The sequence below is a fragment of the Oryctolagus cuniculus genome, chromosome 6 (assembly GCF_964237555.1).
Source record: "Oryctolagus cuniculus chromosome 6, mOryCun1.1, whole genome shotgun sequence".
Classification (NCBI taxonomy): Eukaryota; Metazoa; Chordata; class Mammalia; order Lagomorpha; family Leporidae; genus Oryctolagus; species Oryctolagus cuniculus.
Genome location: NC_091437.1, coordinates 44,483,897 through 44,504,915, shown reverse-complemented (window position 1 = coordinate 44,504,915; position 21,019 = coordinate 44,483,897). Strand labels below are relative to the sequence as shown.

Sequence of the window (21,019 nt, the reverse complement as noted above, 5' to 3'; positions counted from 1 at the left end):
GTAAGTAGACCCCTTCTTTGTCTTAACTGAAACAATTAACTTCCATGTTAACACCGGATGCAGATGTCATTGTTTAGGAAGGAACTGTGGAGTGACCCCAAACTCTCCACCCTTGGTTCTCGTGGGGAGCATCTTGCAAAGACAGTTTTTCCACAGTTTCTTGACTTGCTGTGAGATTACTGAACTGCTTAACATCTTGCTTGAATTTCCTAAGCCTGTGTTTGCTGGGCCTCTTACAATTCACTGCAGGCACACAGGGGTATGTGTATGTGATTAAGGGAGGGGATGGACTAGAAGCTTTCAGCAGCTGCCTTACTAGCCCCAATCCATCACATAGCAGGAAGTGAAGGAGATTAGAGGAAAATAGCAGAGAGGAGAGAGGCAAGGCAAAGTGCTGGGATTTGGCACCCCAGACTCCCATTGTCCCATCTGTTCTGGGCCAGCTCAATCCAAGATTTTCCCAACAATGGCATGACCAGCAGTCTGCTGGCTTCGTTGTGCCCAGTGCCTCCATCTTGCTAACCCCATTCATCTTGGGTGGCAGCTTGGCCCAGAAATGCTTCCTCATCGATTTGCAGCCAGATATAGCTCAACGATTCATGTTATCAAAGAGGTGATTAGTTGTAGCACGTGGCTTTAATAAAGCCATTCTCAATGGCTTTATTATCTTTGGCCATTCTCAATCTGCCTGCTCACTGAAGAGCTCTCTTTACTTGTCCAGGGGACTCGGAAGTCCTTTATAAGTTCCCACCCACAGTCCTGCTTTCGTCTGCCGCTCTGCCACCAAGACATTGCAGAGAGGGATGCATGGCTTGGAGAGCTGCCCACCTCCTCTTGGCAGCTTGCAGAACCCCCTGGAAGCCTATGAGTAATCAAATATATCCTTGCCAAGAAAGGGTTAGAGAAAGACCTTCCCATACCCAGAAGGATGAGAATGGCTGCTAAGCTTGGGTGGAAAGGGAGAATATAATTTATTCCTAATTTGGGCTCTTCAGACACTTGCAGAAAAGGGTGAGCAATGTGCCATGTGGGTAAATTCAGCTAAGTCAGCTTGTGTGGCAGTGGGGTGTCATCCACATCTTCCCTTGGCCTGTAGTATATGGTGTATAGGATGGCAATCATTTTTTTTGCTACTCCCACCACTGGAGAGTAAAACCAGCCATTCCTTGCCTGGCTGTATCCTCTGATGGTGTGGGCTCAGCTTTCTTGGGCTTTCTCCTCTGATTGTCTTCCTTTAGGGCTGTTCTTGACAGTTTCCCAGGGGCCTGGTTTGGTTCTCATGATCCCTGCCCTTGTAGCCCTAGTCTGAATGTCCCCTGTTACCTGAGAGGAATCTGTCCTGCTCTGCCCCTTGTGGAGTGTACCACCCTTAAGCTTCCTAAGGGTATTGGTGGCACGGGCAAACCTTAAAAGCTGGACTAGACAAACAGGGTTCAAGTTGCCATGCTTCCCCCCTCTTTTTGAAACCTTTGTCATAGAAAGTAAGAGCAGGAAGATGCCTTAGAAAACACTGAACGGAAGTATTAGTCTTGTGCAAGATGCAGAAACTTTGCCTTAGAGAGGGGATAGGCAGTTGTCAAGGTCACTCTGCAAGTAAATGAGGGATTGTTTTCGTTCTTGACTTGTGTCTAGAGTCACAGAAGGTGGCCTGGGTCACATTGCTGACTCTCTTGGAACTTCCGTGTTGTCATTCAGAAAGTGGGGACAGTGGCGCCAGCCTCAGAGTGGTTGTGAGCACTGATGTGCGTGAAGCGCTTGCACAGCACAGGCAGTGAGTGGTCAACAGCAGCTGTGGTTTTTATTGAGTGCACTCAGGTTCAGAATGCTGCCCTATTGTCTGCGGCTCTGAGAGCAGCTGCGCTTCACAGTGAGTGGCGTGGGGCTGGATGTGGTTCCTGGTCTCCTGGAGCTGGCTGAAGGCAGGAGATTTGACAGAATGGAAGCAGCAGAGCCAAGCAATATGACCTCACCAGGTGTCCCGGGGGATAGCTTCCTGCTATTTTCATCCAAATTGGGCTTTTTGTTTTTGAACATGTGTTAGCAAGCGGAACTCCAACTGCACACGACTTGCTAGTGTGTTTATTTCCTGAAAACTTCTCATTCATGGTCCCTGCGAGTCCATGAATTCAAAACAGCTTTAGTATGGGGGGAGGGGGATGCTTTTCTGATTTTTCAAATGCCCCTGTTAAAGTTGCTATCATCCCATGACATTGAAGGGGAAACGAAGCCCTGTGCTAGGTGATTGCACAGGCTCTGGTTCTTAACCTCATCAGCCAATTCATTAATTCTTTTCTTAGCCTTTGCTTCTGTAATGTTCCAGACACCAGTGTAGTGACTGGGGTAAAGCTGTGCATCAGCAGTGCTGCCATTACTAAGCTGATGCTCTAGTTGGGGAACTAGCACAGCAGCCAGGGAGGGTCTCGCATGTCAGGTGCTATGCAGGCAACAATGGGAACCCTGGGATGTGGGGAGAGCAGGCGGTGGGGAGGGATCTGTTGCTTATGAATGGAGGAGGGGAGGGAGTGAGCCAGGTTGACAGCCAGGAGACGACAGATTCAAGGAGAGGGAACTGCTGAGGTCAGAGGCACTAATCGATTATGAAGATTTCCCTACATAGCCCACCGCCTGCCTCCCAGTCCCCCGTGCACATTCCCCCATATGTTGAATTCTCAGGCATCCCAGGAGATGTGGGCCAAGACTTCCAGGACTGTGAGGGGAGGGAGAGGCCGTTTTAAATTTCATTTTCATCATCCTGAGGTGTCTGGCCTTCGCCCATCAAATCAAAGCCCAAGTGCTAATGCATGGCCCGAAATAGCAGTGAGCAAGCCTCTAATGGAATTCACACATGGAGAGCTCATTGCCAAGAATGGTGAGGATGGAGGATGGGGGTTGGGGGCAGAGAGGGGGATATAGCAAAGGGAGCTTTGCTTCAGGCAGCAGACACACCCAGGGGTCTTAGTTCAATGGCGGCAGCTGGCAGCGTTTTCTCCCTTTCGAAGCAATTTAGGATAAACAGATGACATCGCTGTGAGAGACACACTCACTTTCCTCTATTGAGTCCAAGAGAAAAAGAATGATCTCTTAGGGACAATCTGAGCACGGCTTTCAGGCCAGGCAGTTCTGTGCTCAGATCTTGGCTCTGTCACCCTGCCAGCTGTGTTTCCTCTTTAAGCCTCAGGTTGCTCCCCTCGGGTAAGAGGATGGAGCATGGTGGTCCCTGTGCAGGGCCCAGCGCAGTGCTTGACTTGTAGTCTACATTCATTTTGTGGTTGCTTTGATTATTTCTTATTTATCACTTTTAAATGGCAAAGGCCATGCATGCTCATTTATAAAATATAGTAGCCATGCCAAATAAATACAAAGAGTAAAATTTTCCCACCCACAAGAAGAAACTCTGTTAACCCTTTGGCGGGCCAGCCCTGGGTCCTCTCTATGCCTGTAGGCAAGAGTACACACTTGGTTGCTGATAGATAAAACCACATAGGAGCATGTGTGCGCACACACACACACACACATGCATACATACACAGATCTTTCTGCTGGGGAAGTGAGAACAGAGATGAGATTATGCCAGAAATGTTGTTCAATAATTTGCATTTTTAAACTCAACTGGATGTCACAAAGATAGTACTCTGCTCTAATGAAGTACAAACAATATTACATTGTTTGGTATTGATCCTCACACATGTATATAATTTATAAATATTGGCGTGAGCATACCTGTTGCTAGGAGAAACATGTGCGTTGGAGGCAGTGTGGTACAGTGGATATGACACTGAGTTCAGAAGAGGCAATAAGCCAGTTGACCCTCTGAGCCTCAACTCTCTCATCTGTCAGATGGGGATTTTATCCCACTTGGGCTTTCCGAGCTCTTCCTGTACCATTACTTAAAGGACACTGAGGGGGCCAGCGCTGTGGTGTAGCAGGTAAAGCCTCTGCCTGTAATGCCAGCATCGCATCTGGATGCTGGTTCAAGTTCCTGATGTTCCTCTTCTGATCCATTGCCCTTCTGATGCCCCTGAGAAAGCACTGAAAGATGGCCCAAGTGCTTGGGCCACTGCACCCACATAGGAGACCCGGAAAAAGCTCCTGGCTCCTGGCTTCAGATTGGCCTAGCTCCAGCCGTTGTGGTCATTAGGGGAATGAATCAGCAGATGGATAATCTCTTTCTCTTTCTCTCTCTCTCTCTCTCTCTGCCTCTAAAATAAATAAATAAATCTTTAGAAAAAGAAACTAAGGACACTGAATGTGTAGAAAAATGGAAAAGAGGCCTCTGGCTCAGGGAGTTTGCTCCAGTGGTGAAGATATCCTCAAAAACAGTGGGCAGCAAAGAAAAGGGAAGTGGTGCCCAGAACCATGGGACCTTGAAGTTGAACCTCTGGCTCAGGACTTACCAGTTCAGGCAACAGAAAACACAAGAAGGGAAATTACAGGGCAGAAATTATAGGCTGCTTTTTCTATACCCATCATTCTGAGACATATATTCATAATGTTTTTTCCCCATGTAATTCCCACCCTTTTCTGAAGACTGCGTCATCAATGCAGGAACCATATTTGCTGAAGGCAAATGGAATTTTCCTCCATTGTAGGCATCTGGGGAGATGAATCTCTCCTTTCTTCCCTTTTTCCCAAGAGGAGAGTGTACTGAGCTGTTCAACTGGTTTCCAGGAGGCTCACTGGCCTACACTCCCCTGGGCAGGGTCATGGTATCACAGCATCACCTTCAAGAGCGAATGAGCTGCTTAACAAGAGTTTCCTTTTCCCAAAAGACCTGTGGCTATGCACTTCTCTCTGCTGCTCTCTTTAGCACATCCTCTGTGACTCTCATCTCTTTATATGCTGTCCTTCCTTGAGTCCCAATGACGATATGTTTTTGTCTTAAGAAAGACAGACATGTCCTTTGGTGTCACCCCTTCACTGTGTGTGAGTGCAGACAGCGTCTAGGCAGATAGTCTAGCTGATAAGAATGGGTTTTTACTTCTTTTGTGCATGGGATATCTACTTTTGGATCTCCTGGAAATGGTAATTGTCAAGGGAGAATTGGGACATTTACTGATTTTAATACCCACCCTTATTTTTGACTTTAAACTCTACTCATATCTCTAACTTCTTGTCATTTCTTCAGAGATACTATAGGGAAGGAGATTGCTTTGTTGTCCTGGAAATCAAACCATGACCTGGAAAATTAAGTCTTTCAAAACTAGTAGAGTGATCTAGCCTTCTAATTTCCTCCTTTCCCCCCTCAAAGGTATTTGTATTGGATAATGCAGGGAGAATGGAGATGGGGGGTGGGGAATTAGCAGGCAGGAAAGGAGTTATTTTTGTAATAGGATGGATTCGTGATCACCTCTTAGGGCTCTGCACTGTTCTTCCAAGGAGGCCTGGTACAAATACAGAGCTGATCTGGAGCAAAACCCTGAATACCACCCACTCCCTGCTGTTACCCTCCCACCTTCCTCTTGGGTCAAGGGTAGACTTTAACATCTTACCTAGGATAAAGGACAGCTCTCTTTGACCCTGGCTCCTCAGGAGCTTCATTTGTTATTGGCAAAATTCAATTTCCTGGATCAAAGAGAAGCTTAGAGAGGCTTAGGCTGTATCCCAAACCTCTTGGTAAACCATGCTTCGCTGAGTTGCATTTAAATGAATCAACAGACATATGGATTACATTTCATTTAAAATACACATGGCTTACGAAATTAAAGGATATCATTCTTTAACCAAGTATTTGGCAGATCCAAAGTATTCAAAATGTTTTTCCAAACTCTGCATGCAGCTGGGCTCCCCGTTCCCTGCAGCTGAGATTGTATAACCCAGGGAGATTGGGGCCGAGGAAACCGTTGGATGCATGGGTGGGGACACCAGATTTTAAAGAGAGCTGCCTGTGGGTGTTTGAAATTTTCTTCAAATATTTTTTTTGCAAGTCTCAGGAATGGAATTAACCCTGTTGCGTTGACGCTGAAGGCAGTGAATTCCAAGTGCTGGGCTGGCATCTTGTTCCAGAGAGACCCCGTGATGCTGTTTGAGATGCAGTTTCTTTCTCTTTCTTTCTTTCTTTCTTTCTTTCTTTCTTTCTTTCTTTCTTTCTTTCTTTCTTTCTTCCTTCCTTCCTTCCTTCCTTCCTTCCTTCCTTCCTTCCTTTCTTCCTTCCTTCCTTTCTTTCTTCCTTTCTTCCTTTCTTTCTTCCTTCCTTCCTTTCTTCCTTCCTTCCTTTCTTCCTTTCTCTCTTCCTTTCTTCCTCTCTCTTTCTCTCTCTCTCTTTCTCTCTCTCTTTCTCTCTCTCTCTTTCTCTCTTTCTCTCTCTCTTTCTCTCTTTCTCTCTCTCTCTCTTTCTCTCTTTCTCTCTCTTTCTCTCTTTCTTTCTCTCTCTCTCTCTTTCTCTCTTTCTCTCTCTCTTTCTCTCTCTCTCTCTCTCTTTCTCTTTCTCTCTCACTTTCTCTCTCTTTCTCTCTCTCTCTTTCTCTCTCTCTCTTTCTCACTCTATCTCTCTCTCTTTCTCTTTCTTTCTTTCTCTCTTTCTTTCTTTCTTTCTTTCTTAATTCTTTTCTTTTTTTCCTTCTTCCTTCTGTATGTTGTCTCTCCTTCCCTCTCTCCCTTCTACTCTTCCACCCTCCCTCCTTCCCTTCCTTCTTTCCTTCCTTTTTAAAGATTTATTTATTTAGTTGAAAGTCAGAATTACAGAGAGAGAGGGAGAGACACGGGAGAGAGATGGCTGCAGTAGCCAGGACTGGGCCAGGCCAAAGCCAGGAGCCAGGTCTGCTTCATAGGTGGCAGGGGCCCAAGCACATGGGCCATCTTCTGCTGCTTTTCCCAGGCCATTAGCAGGGAACTGGACTGCAAGTGAAAGTGGAGCAGCTGGGACACGAGCTGGTGCCCTATGGGATGCTAGCATTGCAGACAGTGGCTTTACTAGTGTGTCGCAATGACATTCCAAGAGACACAGTTTCTAATTGCAGCCTTGTAAACTGAGATTGGTTTAATTTACAGTTTCCACATTGTCCAGAACCCTTGGAGTTGCAGAGGGAAAGGGTTGCCAGCCCATCTGATGTGTTTTTTTTTTTTTTTAAGTTTTTATTTATTTATTTGAGTGGTTGAGTTACAGACAATGAGAGGCAGAGACAGAGAGAAAGGTCTTCTGTCCACTGGTTCACTCCCCAAATGGCAGCAACGGTTAGAGCTAGGCCGATCTGAAGCCAGGAGCTTCTTCAAGGTCTCCCATGCAGGTGCAGGGGCCCATGTGCTTGGGTTATCTTCTGCTGTTTTTCCAGAGAGCTGGATTGGAAGAGGAGCAGCCAGGACTAGAACCGGCTCCCACATGGGATGCTGCACTGTTGGTGGAGGATTAACCTAGTGCACCACAGCAGCATCCCTGTAATGTGATCTTTGTATAAACAAGGCCTCCATTCACAATGGGCTGAATATGCATGTCTCCTGAGCTCTTTTGTTGAAATCTTAGCTCTCAAGGTCATGATAATAGGAAGTGGGGCCCTCCTGGATAAGATTAGTGTCCTGGTAATACAGACCCCAGAGAAGCAGCCAATCTCTCCTGTCATGTGAAGACATAGCTAGAAGGTAACATCTTTGAACCAGAAAAGGGGGCCCTTACCAGACACCAAATCTGTTGGCCACTTGATAGTGGAATTTCTAGCCTTTGGAACTGTGAGAAAATTTCTGTTGCTTGTAAACCCTCCAGTTTATGATGTTTTGTTATAGTAGGCTGAATGAACCAAGACATTCTTATTTCTGAATCATTGGAAACCCGATAGCACTTTCTTAAATTCATTGCTTAATTAAGCTCAGTCTCAGTGACTAGGAAGGATCTGAAGGGATATAGCTATTCAGTTGCACAAAAATCAGTATCTAGGGACTTCCAAAGCGGAAATAACCTAGACACATTCGTTCTGAAGGCCATCAACACATCAGCCATAAACATGTAGAACAGACTCAGATGCTGGTGCCCTGGAGAGTCAGTTCAATTTCAGGCCCTGACACTTTGGTTAGGTGCCTCTTGGCAAGTTACTTGCCTTCTGAGTTTGATTTCCTCATATGCATTCATAGTAATACTGAATCATGAGCATTTATCTGAGAGCTGGTTCCTGTGCAGAGGTGTTTCCCAAAATGTCTTGCTTAAGCTTCCTGGCAGCCCTTTGAAAAATATATCATTTTATCTGCATTTTTATAAATGGAAAAAAGCAAGCATGATTAATTGACTCAGTGTCAGAGTCAGAGTCCAACTCGGGTCTGTCTGTCTCTTACTCTATCATACCACCTGCATGGAAAATAAAGACACTGATACCTTCATTGTAGGGTATGGGAGGTGGGGGTAAAAAATGTGCCCTCTCCCCCTAAAAGATATACACATTCCAGTCCCTCGAACACCTGACAGTGTTGCTTTATATGTGGAAAGAAAAAGATTTTGAGATCTGGGTGTGTCCAAAATGTACTCAAAATATATGAGAGGAAGGATAGAGAAGACAGAGGAGAAGCTGATGTGACCACTAAGTAAGAGCTTGGAGATATGCAGCTAGAAGACAAGGAATTCAGGCAGCATTCAGGAGCTGGAAGAGGCAGCGGGGTTCTCCCAGAGTACGTGCAGACCTGCTGACACCATGATTTTGACCCAGTAATTCTGACTTTATTCTTTTGGCCTCTAGAGCTGTGAGAAAACTACTTTAAAAAGTGTTTGAAGTCGGCCGGCGCCGCAGCTCAACAGGCTAATCCTCCACCTAGCGGCACTGGCACACCGGGTTCTAGTCCCGGTTGGGGCGCCGGATTCTGTCCCTGTTGCCCCTCTTCCAGGCCAGCTCTCTGCTGTGACCCGGGAAGGCAGTGGAGGATGGCCCAAGTGCTTGGGCCCTGCACCCCATGGGAGACCAGGAGAAGCACCTGGCTCCCGCCTTCGGATCAGCGCGTTGCGCTGGCCGTGGCGGCCATTGGAGGGTGAACCAGCGGCAAAGGAAGACCTTTGTCTCTCTCTCTCTCACTGTCCACTCTGTCTGTTTAAAAAAAAAAAAAGTGTTTGAAGTTACCACATTTGTGGTAATTTATTACACAATAGCCCCAGGAAACAAAACACATAGGGTTTGTGAGGTTTAGAGATGTCCTATGTTATCACAAGCTTAGTGCAACATCTAGGGCATGGTAAGCAGGTTTTCAGTCCATGCTAACTTTCATGTATGCAAAGTCAGGAACCAGTGCTCTCCGAGGTGTCTAGGTGATGACACACGGCATCACACGTGGCCTCCAAAGCTTTCTTCCTACGTGAAAGTGACAAAGAGAAAAACATATTGGGAAATAATTGGTGTGCTTATTGCTTAACAACATTTGCTAAATTCAGAGTCATGTTCCCATGCCTAGTCTTCCCTTAGAGAAGTCCAGCCTAAGGATAGAGACTTTACCTGGTAGGTGTAGCAGGTGTGTTAACCCTGCTTGGCAGCTGGGGACTCTGAGATGGGGAATGGTGTGAGTTGCTCAAGATCTCCTGGGTGGGAGGGCAGCATTGGGATGTGAAACTGGATCCATTTGGTTCCAGAGTCCAGACTCTTAATTAGGAAATGATGTGGCCTCTTAGCTGCCAGGCCTGACTTTTCTCCAGTTAGTATTGTCATTTCTTCTCCCTTGTTCTACTGTGCCTCTTTCCTTTCTGTCTGCCTTCCCTACCCGCAGGTTAGAATTTGCATGTCAATGTAATGTGATGCTGTAATCCAGGTAGGTATGGATTCAGATCCTGGCTCCTTACACTCACTGCAACTTATAAGCTTTGCCAGGTCAGTTTGTCTTTGGGATTCTCAGTTTACTCATCCACTTGTTGGTGATAACAGTGGCCACCTCATAGGGCATTCTGTGAAAACAGTAAATAATGCTCTGAAGGACTTGCACAGCACCTGGGGCACAATAAGTAGCCACTGTTATTTGTATTTTCCAGGGCTCAGAAAAACATTTAATAATGATGTAAGAGGGAATTCCCCTGAATTGGTTTCCAAATGTAATTAAGAAAAGTTGACCTTAGGACCCATTGCTCCTGGGAGGAAGTTCGCTTCTGCTCCCCAGCCATGCCCGGTTTGATCTCACTGTATCTTAAGAATGTAGCTTCACAGTGCTCTCAACCAGCTCACCTGTACCTCTTCTCTGTGCCCACAGAATGGGCATCTGGCCCCTCCCCTTAGCAAAGCCCTGAACTATCCCCTAAGGAGGTCGGGATTTATTCGCAAGTTCCGGCTCTATCTCCTTCCAGGGACCTGCAGCCAGGGCTGCCTCTGCAGCCAGGAAGGATGTCCACGGTTTTCTTTTGTCTCAAGCTTATTTCTCCTGGCTGCCCTTCAGCGGGAGCACAGGGTAAAATGAATGGGAGGAAGCTGTCAACTGCCCCTTGGCCTCAGATGGACCCTTGTCAGAGCAAAGGGAAGCTGTGAACTTGGGAGAAGTCAGGGTTGTTCTTGAGTTCGAGAGTCCCTTTATTATCAAGCTGTTTACCTTAAGATAACAATAGCTAGCATCCAGGGAGGCAGTATTTACCATGAACTTCATATTTTTTGAACATAGTTTTTTTTTAACCCTACATATATTTACCCAAATGGGGTTATGTTATATCCTCGGTTTTATAACATATTTTCCTTCCACTTTTGAAATGTAGCATGGGCATTACCAAAAACATCTAAAAATTACACAAGAACTTTGTAGAAGGTTTGGTATTTTTCACAATTAAACTCTAGAAAAAAATTAAATAAGCAACAGAGTTTTAAAATAAAGGTTGTACTTTATATATTCTTCTATAATTTTCCATTATTTGTCTTCAATGCCTTACAATGTTAGCATATTTTTGGACCTGTCTATTTTTTCAATGGTGACATAGGATGCCACTGATAATAGACCAGCATTTATTAAATTTCCCTAATAATGGAAGATAGGTTTCTGACTTCTTGTTATGGCAAATACTGCTGCAGTAATAGGCTTGTATGTAATCTGTAAGCACATTTGTAAGCATTTTTGTAAGATTAATACCTGGAAATAGAGTAAGGCCATATGGCATGTATGTTTAGAATGTTTTAAGTTTTGACAGTTTATACCTCTCACTCCATAGGTACTGTCCCAAAGACAATATCTTTTAGAGTTTTTCATTGTGTCTACTCAAATGCATGTGTTGAAGTCTCAAATACTAGCCGCTCAGAGTACTCTTAGTTTGGGACTTGAATTGTTGTAAGTATATGAATATGTCACACTAGATTATGGTGGGCCCCTAGTCCTGTCTTACTTGTGTCTCTATAGCAAGGGGACCTTTGTGCACACGTATATCCACAGAGTTATGCTGCCCTCAGCCAAGGAACTTAGAAGCTAAGAGAAAGGACTGGAATAGATGCGTCCCCTGCCCTTTCAGAGGCAGCCTGACCCTGCTGACCTCTCGAGTTTGGACTTTTAGCCTCCAGAATTGTATGCTGGTAAACTTGTTTTTTTCCCCTTTGTTTTTTAAGAAAAGACTTATTTATTTAAAAGGCAGGGTTTGAAGGAGAGATATGGGGAGAGAGATCTTCCATCCTCTGATTCACTCCCCAAAATGCTGCAACTGCTAGGGCTAGGCCAGGCTGAAGCGCAGGGACCCAATCACTTGGACTATCTTTAGTTAGTTTCCCAGGCACATTAACAGAGAGCTGGATCAGAAATGGAGCAGCCAGGACTCGAACTGGTGCCCATTTTGGGTGCCCATATAGGATTCTAGAATTGCAGTCAGCAGCTTTACATGCTGTGCCACAATGCCAGCTCCAGTGAATTTGTTTTTTAAGCCACTAGTTTGTAGCACTTTGTTAAGGAAGCCCTAGAAACTGATGTAACTCGTGGTTCCCCATTCTCTCCTGCCCTCCATCATTGTTCTGCAGCCACCAGACTAGTGTTTGTAGATCTGCCTACTCTGGATGTTTTACGAAAGTGGAATTATACAATTTGTGGAGTTTTGTGGCTGGCTTCTTTGACTTAGGGTGATGTTTTTGAGGTTTATCTGTGTTTCAGTATGAATGAGTATTTCTTTTTACTGCTCTATATTCTTCCACTGTATGGATATACTCATTTATTAACCTGTTCATCAGCTTGTAGATCTCATGCCTTTTAAGCCTGAGCTAACTTTTCTCCTTTCTGCGAGTTTGATTTCAGAGAGTATTGATTGCACATCTCTGTGTACAATCTTATGCCAGGTGCTATAGGAAGTGGGGATGAAAATACAGACATCCTTGTTGTTAAGCAGTTTGTGTTCTGTGGGAGAGAAGATGACATACAGACAACATAATCCACAGCAGCGTACGTGTTTACGAGGTTTAGTTGAGAGTAAAGTGCTAAGAAGTCAAAAGAAAGAGGGAATTTATGACTGGGCAATAGGGAAGCTTCCCTGAAGATTTCTTGGAGCTCTGTCTTAAGAGATGAGAGAAGGGAAAAGATGAGTGGGAGAATGGGAAAGGAATTCAGGCTGAGAGAATAATATATAAATATTTGGTCTGGATCCCTTGATTCAGAACTCAAAGCTGTAGGGCTGATAATGTGTTGGGAATTCAATATTCCTAAGTAGCCAAGTCATGTGAACACAGAAGAGTGAGGGGGTTGAGGCTGGGGATGGGGTTGCTGTTCCTTCCCCTACTGGGTTATCAGAGTATCTGAGAAGTGTAAGGCTCAACTTTTTCCTGTCCCATTTTTGACTTTGAATTGAGTTCTCTCTTGTCTCAGGCAAAACCATGGGGTCAAAGAAGTGGATGGGCTATTTCTTTTCTTGTTTTGTTGATTAATTAATTTATTTGAAAGGCAGAGCAAGGGGGTGGGGAAGGAGAAGGAGAGAGAGAGAGAGAGAGAAAGAGAGAGAATATTCCATCTGTTGGTTTGTTCCATAAATGGCTGCAACAGCCATGTCTGAGTCAGGTTGAAGCCAAAAGCCAGGCTGAAGCCAGAAGCCAGGAACTCCATCCTGGTCTCCCACATGGTTGGCAACAGACCAAATAATTGCACCATCTTCTGTTGCCTTCCCAAGCACACCAGCAAGAAGCTGTGTCAGAAGTGGAGCAACTGGGACTGGCACTCTGATTTGGGATCCTGGTGTCACTCATGGTGCACCACAATGCCGGCCCCAGGTAGGCTATTTTTAGAAAAGGTGCTTGTACCGGCGCCGCGGCTCACTAGGCTAATCCTCCACCTAGCAGCGCCGGCACACCGGGTTCTAGTCCCGGTCCGGGCGCCGGATTCTGTCCTGGTTGCCCCTCTTCCAGGCCAGCTCTCTGGTGTGGCCCAGTAGTGTAGTGGAGGATGGCCCAAGTGCTTGGGCCCTGCCACCCGCATGGGAGACCAGGAGAAGCACCTGGCTCCCGCCTTCAGATCAGCGCGGTGCGCCGGCCGCAGCGTGCCAGCCAACCGTGGTGGCCATTGGAGGGTGAACCAACAGCAAAAGGAAGACCTTTCTCTCTGTCTCTTTCTCACTATCCACTCTGCCTGGTGAGTGGATGTGGATGAATGTAGAGACAGACATGTGGGTTAGGAGATTCCTGCAAGTCCCAGCTTCCAGCCCTGTCTTTGCTCCGAGGTCCAAGGATGGGAGTGAGTGCTCTTCCTATATGCTCCCTAGAAATTGTCCAACCTCTGTGCTTGGGCAACTGAGCATGACTGTCCCGAGAGAAAATCTTTGAGAGGAGGAGGCTGACGCTGTGGCCTTGTGGACTGACTCTGTCCTGAACTCTGAACCTGAATGAGAGACAGCATTTACATTTCACCAGGTATTTTGGTTTTAAGAACGTGAACTTTACTCTTTGTCTATTTAAAATTCAGTGACATATGTAGACCTTTTTCTGACCCCTTGCACTCTAAATGATTAGGTGCGTGGGTACCGTGGTGCAAGTTGAAGGTCCTGCTCAAATTCTACTGTGGGTGTGGGTATTGGGTCAGGGAATCCCTGACTTTTCCCTGGCTCCAGTGTGTGGGGACTGCTTGAGCTGGGACTGCTTGTTGAGAATTCCTAACATCCATATTTCCTTCATTCAACAAATGCCATTGAGTGACAACCATGAGGCAGGTACTGGCATAGGTGCTGAGTATTCCTGGGAGAAGAAATGGTAAGGAAAACACAGCCGCAGTTGTCAGGCTTGGAGCTTAGTGCAAGAGGTAGATAATAAACGATTACAGAATCATGTGCTTGGGGCTAAAATGGAAGAAGCGGAGAGCCTGGGGAGGGGGAAGTTCCCTGGACTGGGGACCAAGAAAGCTTCTAGGAGGAAGTGAAGAAAGGAAGGCTTGTGGTGGTGGTGGAGGGTGTGGTAGAATTGGCCCACACAGAGGGGGGACAGGGTGCTCAGCAGCGCAAGTAGCAGGAACAACAGCTCAAAGGCAATAGTGACATTTGAAAAAGAAACCTTCTATGGTTAGAACTGAGAGCAGAGGCAGGAACTGAGTCCTTGGAGGGCTTCAGAGATTCCTTAAAGGGTTTGGGCTTTTATCTCCAGGGCATAAGAAGCAGATGAGAAATAAATTCAGGCCTGCGCCGCGGCTCACTAGGCTAATCCTCCGCCTTGCGGCACCGGCACACCGGATTCTAGTCCCGGTTGGGGCGCTGGATTCTGTCCCGGTTGCCCCTCTTCCAGGCCAGCTCTCTGCTGTGGCCAGGGAGTGCAGTGGAGGATGGCCCAAGTGCTTGGGCCTTGCACCCCATGGGAGACCTGGATAAGTACCTGGCTCCTGCCATCGGATCAGCGCGGTGCGCTGGCCGCAGCGGCCATTGGAGGGTGAACCAACGGCAAAAGGAAGACCTTTCTCTCTGTCTCTCTCTCACTGTCCACTCTGCCTGTCAAAAAAAAAAAAAAAAAAAAAAAAAAAGAAAAAAAGAAAGAAAGAAATTCAGGAGATAGATAGTGACAACTTCCAAAATGCATTTAGGAACAATGATTTAGCTAAGAGATAGATGATATGGACAGAAGAAGGAGAATTCCAGAGATGTTTATAGGATGGGATTGTGGATACTGGAAAATAGGTCAAATATGGGCTGTGGGAAAAGATGGGCTCAAGACCATCCCGAGCTTCAGTAAGTAGCAGGATAGTGGTGCCAGTTCCCGGACTTGCCCTTAGCTTGCAGTGGGACCTTGGGCAAGCCACTTCTTTGCGTGGATCTGGTTTTCTCATTAGGTGAATGTAAAATCCCAGTGACCAATTTTGCAGGCTTGTGGTAGAGATCCACTGATAAAAAGTCCTGTGAGAAGCAGTGTCCTGAGTTCTTTCCGTACCCCTTAAAGTCCTGGAAGGAGCAGTGTCTGCCCATTCCCTGGCTATCTCTGTCTTCCTCCCTTATCTAAAATTCTAAGCATCCAATCTCCCAGGAACTGTTGAGACCTCTGTCCTTTCCAGCAGCTAAGGCTTCACTGGGGGCCCCTGGAGATTCTCAAGCTGGCTTTTGTTGAAAACAAGGATGTCATTGAGTGGGTGGGGCTGGGCCAGGCTCTCCTCGGCCAGTAGAAGGAGAAATGGGCTCTTTATAACTTCGTGCCATGGCTCTTTTGCAGTTTCTTCCATAGCTCCAGTGTGGCCCCATGGCCTCCCACTCCCCTTGCTCCTCCCCCTATAAAACTGGCAGTCTCCACATTTTCTCCCCTTGCATCAGTCTTCCTAGGGAAGGGTCCAGCTGGGCCAAGGGGCCATAATGGCCACATTATGTCAAGCTTAGTTTCTTTTTCCAAGGCCCCCCTTCTGTGGAAGGGGAGGTCACGTCATGGAAAGGGAGTCTTTTGGAGGGAGACTGGAGAGCTCAGGAAAGGGTGATCTAAGTGTTGGGAGGGATGTAGTACTGCTTGTTTTGTAGGAGCTCTTTATCTCTTGATTTACTGATGGTAGATTGGGGTTTGTATAGGAATGCAAAGGCCTCAGGTATGTAGTGACAAGAATGTGACTATAGAAAAGATCAGCAAAGCTGAGTATCCTTATTTACTAATTTCTGGGCCAACCTTGCTCTCTGCCCTCTAAACACATGTACACGTGTACATATGCATGCCTCCACATGTCCTTCCTTTTTGTTTATGTAGGGCGTCTGTTAGGGGAAACTGGAAATTGGTTACCCCACTGTTTTGCAGCTGTTCTAGGAAGGAAAGAAGAAAGGCCATGAAACCAGGACTTGCCTCCTGGTTGAGCAATCACACCTGCCTTCTTCATGGCTTGCCCTTGTTTGCTGCGTGCTCTCACTGATGAGGTCTTTTAATGTTCATGGTGGAGACACAGGTGCTGGTGCAGGAGAACCGTGGCTGCCCTCTTAGCTGCTGCACCCCATCCCTAGCCCAGTGTTTGGCACATGACTGGCCCTAATAAATATCTGTAGAACAAGTGAGCGAGTTTGCAGATAGAGGTAGAGCCTGAGGCTCAGAAGAGGTACTGCAGCTGATTGGGCACCCAGAACAAACATGTGATGAAATTAGGCTGTGTGGCACGCAAGCTTCTGGATGCCTGCATCCCACAGTCTACCGTTTTGTGCTGCTTAATCTACAGTTGTTGATGACATGCACAGATATCCTTCCTCTCTGCTTTCTGGGTGTGTCTGGATAGCCCAGCTCTGGAATTCCCTACCACTGACATCTACTTTTTTTTTTTTTTAAGAGAGCTTTATTTACTTGAATAGCAGAGCAACAGAGCCAGGGAGAAAGACAGAACGAGAGAGAGAGAGAGAGAGAGAGAGAGAGAGGGAAAGAGAGAGAGAAATCTTTTATATGCTGGTTCACTTTCCCAGTGATCACAACAGCCAGGGCTGGGCCAGGCTGAAGCCTGGAGCTAGGAACTCCATCCTGGTCTCCCACATGTGTGGCAGGGGCCCAAGCACCTGGCCCATCTCATGCTGCCTTCCCAGGTGCATTAGCTGGAAGCTGTATCAGAAGTCGAGGAACCAGGCCTGGCACTCCCATATGGGATGCCGCATCACAAACAGCAGCATAACCCATGGTGCCACAACACCAGCCCCTTTCTGTGGTTTCTTGAGATTTAGTGTTTAGAAACAAAATATAACCACATGATGTTTGCTTGTTTTCAAGTTCTTCATCTATTACGAAAGGGGTGTAGCGGGCAGAGGGGGTGGTAATTAAAGATTGTTTTGTTGAAGCAGACAGTGCACCTTGCACGCTAGCCTCCTTGCCCCTAAAGCACTTTGGAAAGTCTGTGGGGCACCGTGTAGAATGAGGGTCAGCTGCAGAACCAGGGCTTGGAAAGGATGGGATGGATTCAAGAACTAATAGTCACTGCAAGCGTCACCTGCATTGACTCAGCGCTAGCCACGGCCACAGTGGTGGCAATGATCTCAAAGTGCAAAGAGGCAATGTCCTCACTCTCCAGGCTTGTAATGTGCCAGTCACGTAAGGGCAGGGACCGCAACTGACTCCAGGTGTGCCAGAAAGCAGCACAATGAGGGGGGAATGTTTATCTTTCTTTCTAATTTTTATTTATTATTCGACCTACATTAGGGAAGTTTGTGGTCCTCACCCACCTGTTTCTTCCCAGACTATTTGCTCTTATTAGGGTGTCCCCCCAGTGCCCTCTTTCAGAGCATATTGTGAAAGGCCCCGTGGTCTCTGTGGGTTCTGCACCTCCTCTGCGTCTTATCCACGAAGTTGATCTTCACAACAAGGCCATTTGCTCATACTCCTTGCATTGATGCTTACCTTCAGGTTGTCTGTGGTCTCAGCTTATATTATGAACAACACTGGTTATTTACCAAAAACTGGTTGCTACAGAGGCTGCTGTCAGGCATATTTTTGCTTAGATTTCCTCAGAAACACTGAAAAAATTACCCCATTTCCCTGAACTGTTTTCCTCCAATTCCAATAAACACTTGTAATGAGGTATTTAGAACGTTGCAAAAATAAATCCCTGAACTCTTTAGTGGGCCATTTTGCAGATCCGCCATATCCCTGCCAGTTAGGCCGCCTGATCCCTCAAAATCAACACAGATTGGGCCAGAGACGTCAGCCCTGCTTGCACACAGAGGTTACTCATCTCTGCAGAGGCAGCACAGACAGACACGAAGGGGATTAAATAACAGCCCTGTTGGCTACAGGAGTAAACGGTGCTCATCCAAACATCCTCTGGTATAAAACCTAAAAGCAAAACACATGACCTGGAGCCGGTCACAAGGGTGCCAGGTCCTATGGGGGCTGGGAGAAGATGTGATGGGAAGTGGTGGGTGAAAAGGAGTATTGGTTGAATGCGTTGTTTGCAAACTTCCTGAATAAGGAAGTTAAAGAAGACAGACGAAGCAGCTTTGTGCATCGGCCAGGCTTATTGGTGGCGCCATCTTGGCTTAGCAGCATTGCTTCTGAAAAGCTGTCCCTTTCACAACAAGGGAGCTTGTTTAAGTAGGTTCGTGGGATCGGAGCAGGCTCCAGTTCTTTACTACAGGAGCAGCCTCTAAAGTTCCCCCTTCTTTGGCCTCACTGCTCTGTCCAAAAGGAATGCCTCTGCTTGTGGGCCCCAGGACTTACCAATCCCTTATTTGGCGTTAGGGCCATGCCTTTGGCATGTTGGTTTGTTTCCATTCCTTTGGAGTCAGAGGTGGAATGAGCACTGATTTGGAAATCTTGGTTCTGAAACAGCCCTAGCTGTCTCTTCACTTTTCTTTACCCTCTTTGAAAATAAAACAAAATCAACAAAACAAAATAGTACTTATTGGATTTGTTATTTTGATCCAAATATGGACTAGCATAAGCCATTACGTTAGAAGAGCTCTCTACTTTTCAAAAACAGTTCCCAGTGCCTTCCTGTCATGAGCATCTCCATTTCCATTTGATAGAAAGGAAAACTGAGTAGCCTGTGATGTACAAGGATGCTGAGTAGCCTGTGCCATGTACAATATCACCTAGATAGCTGAGAAGTTTTATATAAAGATACAGAGATACCCTAAAGGAGAAAGAGTGGAATTATGAGCTTTTACCTGCCTGTTGTCTATATTTAACACTTATCCAGCTTTTGCTTTGTGTGTATATAAGTAGTCCTGGAGAAAATGTTAACAATAGTATTGCACAATGTAAATACAGAGAATTTTTTCACATTTTTTTATTGTGTGTAACTATTGGTCATAGAGGCTTACTATGTTACAGACACTTTTCTAACACTTTTATTTTGTTTGCAAATTTTTAAAAACTTATTTTCCTTTTTGTTTGAAAGGCAGAGAGACGAGGAGAGAGAGAAAGAAAGGCAGATCTTCTATCTGCTGGTTCATTTAGCAAGTACACACAATAACCAGGGCTGGGCCAGGCTGAAGCCAGGAGCCCAGAACTCCATTCAAGCCTCCCATGTGGGTGGCTGGGGCTCAGGCACTTGAGACGTCTTCTGCCTCCCAGGGTGCACATTAGCAGGGATGTGGAATCAGGAGCAGAGCTGGAACTTGGACGTAGGCACTCCAGTATGGAATGTGGGTGTCCCAAGCGGTGTCTTAACATCTGCACCTAAGCACTGTCCCTGTTCTAACGTTTCTATAGCAACCCTCTGAAGTGCATTGTGTCATCCTCACCCTTTTGTAGATGAGAAAACTGAGGCACAGAGAGTTGCCATCTTGCTCAGGGTCACACAGTTGGTGAGTGAAAGAGCTAGAATTAATGAATGTATTTTTTATTTGATTCTGTCAGCACCACTGTGAAATAGTAATTATTCATTGTTCATTTTGCAGGCTAGAAATGGAGAGGGTTTAAGTGGCTCAATTCAAACAGTTTTCATACAAATACATGATGAGCATTTAACGGAGTCTGTTTCATTAAATGGGAACTAGCAAGATGATGAAAGAGAGTTAAAGTTGGATAAGGGATATGTGTGCTTGTGTGTGTGTACTTTTGATAGTGACAGGAGGAATGATGAGATAAGATTGCCAAATTGTTAGAAAGCTGTTAGTACCCCAGGGGCAATAAAATGGCAAACTTGGAGTTGTCTGCTCTACTGGGTAGAAAGATTTGCACTTGAGTGTGTGCTCTTAAGTTTTTTACAAGTGTGTGCCTAATTTTGCAGCATTATACAAGAGCTGCCCTGATTAAACATGAATGGCAAATCTTCCTCAAATACGTTTCTCCTAGGGAGCCCTAAGAACTTGAAACAGGCCTCTTGGTTGTGTAGGCACCCTGAGTGTGTAAGGACAGGTTCCTTAGTGTGAAAGACTTGACAGTGCTCTGGTGTGACTTTGAGAGGAACCAGTCCTTTTTTCCCTTTTTCCATGGTTTGGAAGGGCAGGCGCCTCGTGCAGCTGGTGCTCAAACCAAAGCACTGAGCCCTAGACTTTCCCTCTGCACGGTGCAGGTGCCACCTTTAGATTTTGGAGGGGTGATCAGTCTGAGGGACCAGCGAGGCTCATCACCCAAAACCTCACCAGCACATCATTGCCTGGAGCCTCCTGGATGATCCAGATGGAGTGAGACCAGGGGAAGGAGGCGCCAGTAAAAACAGCAGTTTGCTAATGCTGAGCAGAGCTGCATAGGCTGTTTTTCAAAGTAATGTGGAAATGGCTGTCACTTTGTCTTCACAGGCTTTGCTTATCTGATTATCTGATGTTGGAGGAAGAAGGGGTGAGTTCTCAGAAGACATTTTGCAAATTCATTTCAGTCTTGGTGCTGCTCCCGGCTGCTGAGCAGGAGTTTTAGCTTAGAGTACCGATTGAAATATGGCTGATAGTAAATAGGACTTAAAGCGATTGTCCGTTAGGCAGCCCCAAGCTTTAGGAAAGCCAGTCAGAGCTGTTTCGGGTTGCAGTGTGCTCCCAGGGCCTGGGCGCTCGTACCAGTGGATTCCAGTTTGCCATGGGGGCCAGTCTGTTTTTCCCTTCTAGAAGTGTGAACTTCTATTTTGTGTCTGGTCTTTGGAGACAGCTTATTTTCTTAAGAGGGCATTCAGAGGATGCAGGCTTTGCTCAAGAACTTCAGGGTCTAAGTGACCTGGGTTCACCCCAGTCAGCACTCCGGTACCCGCTGCCATTGTCATGTGATGCCCAGCACAGGCCAAGTGTCCTACTGACCTGCCTGTGAGTGGGCTCTAGGGCACAGCAGCCGTGGGGTGC

At 46.3% G+C, this 21,019-nt stretch overlaps 1 protein-coding gene across 2 annotated transcripts in view; it reads left to right on the top strand.

Annotated features, from left to right (window-relative positions):
• ADAM19 (ADAM metallopeptidase domain 19) overlaps nucleotides 1–21,019 on the top strand; it is a 92,586-nt gene that overhangs the window by 11,712 nt on the left and 59,855 nt on the right. The window contains exon 1 of one of the 2 annotated variants that reach the window (XM_008255329.4): nucleotides 57–19,555. The exons of the other annotated variant lie outside the window; for it this stretch is intronic. Within the exon in view, the coding sequence (XP_008253551.3) occupies nucleotides 19,503–19,555 (53 nt within the window). The 5' untranslated portion in view covers nucleotides 57–19,502. Of the gene's footprint in view, nucleotides 1–56; nucleotides 19,556–21,019 lie in introns of those variants that run through there. 2 annotated transcript variants of the gene reach the window in all.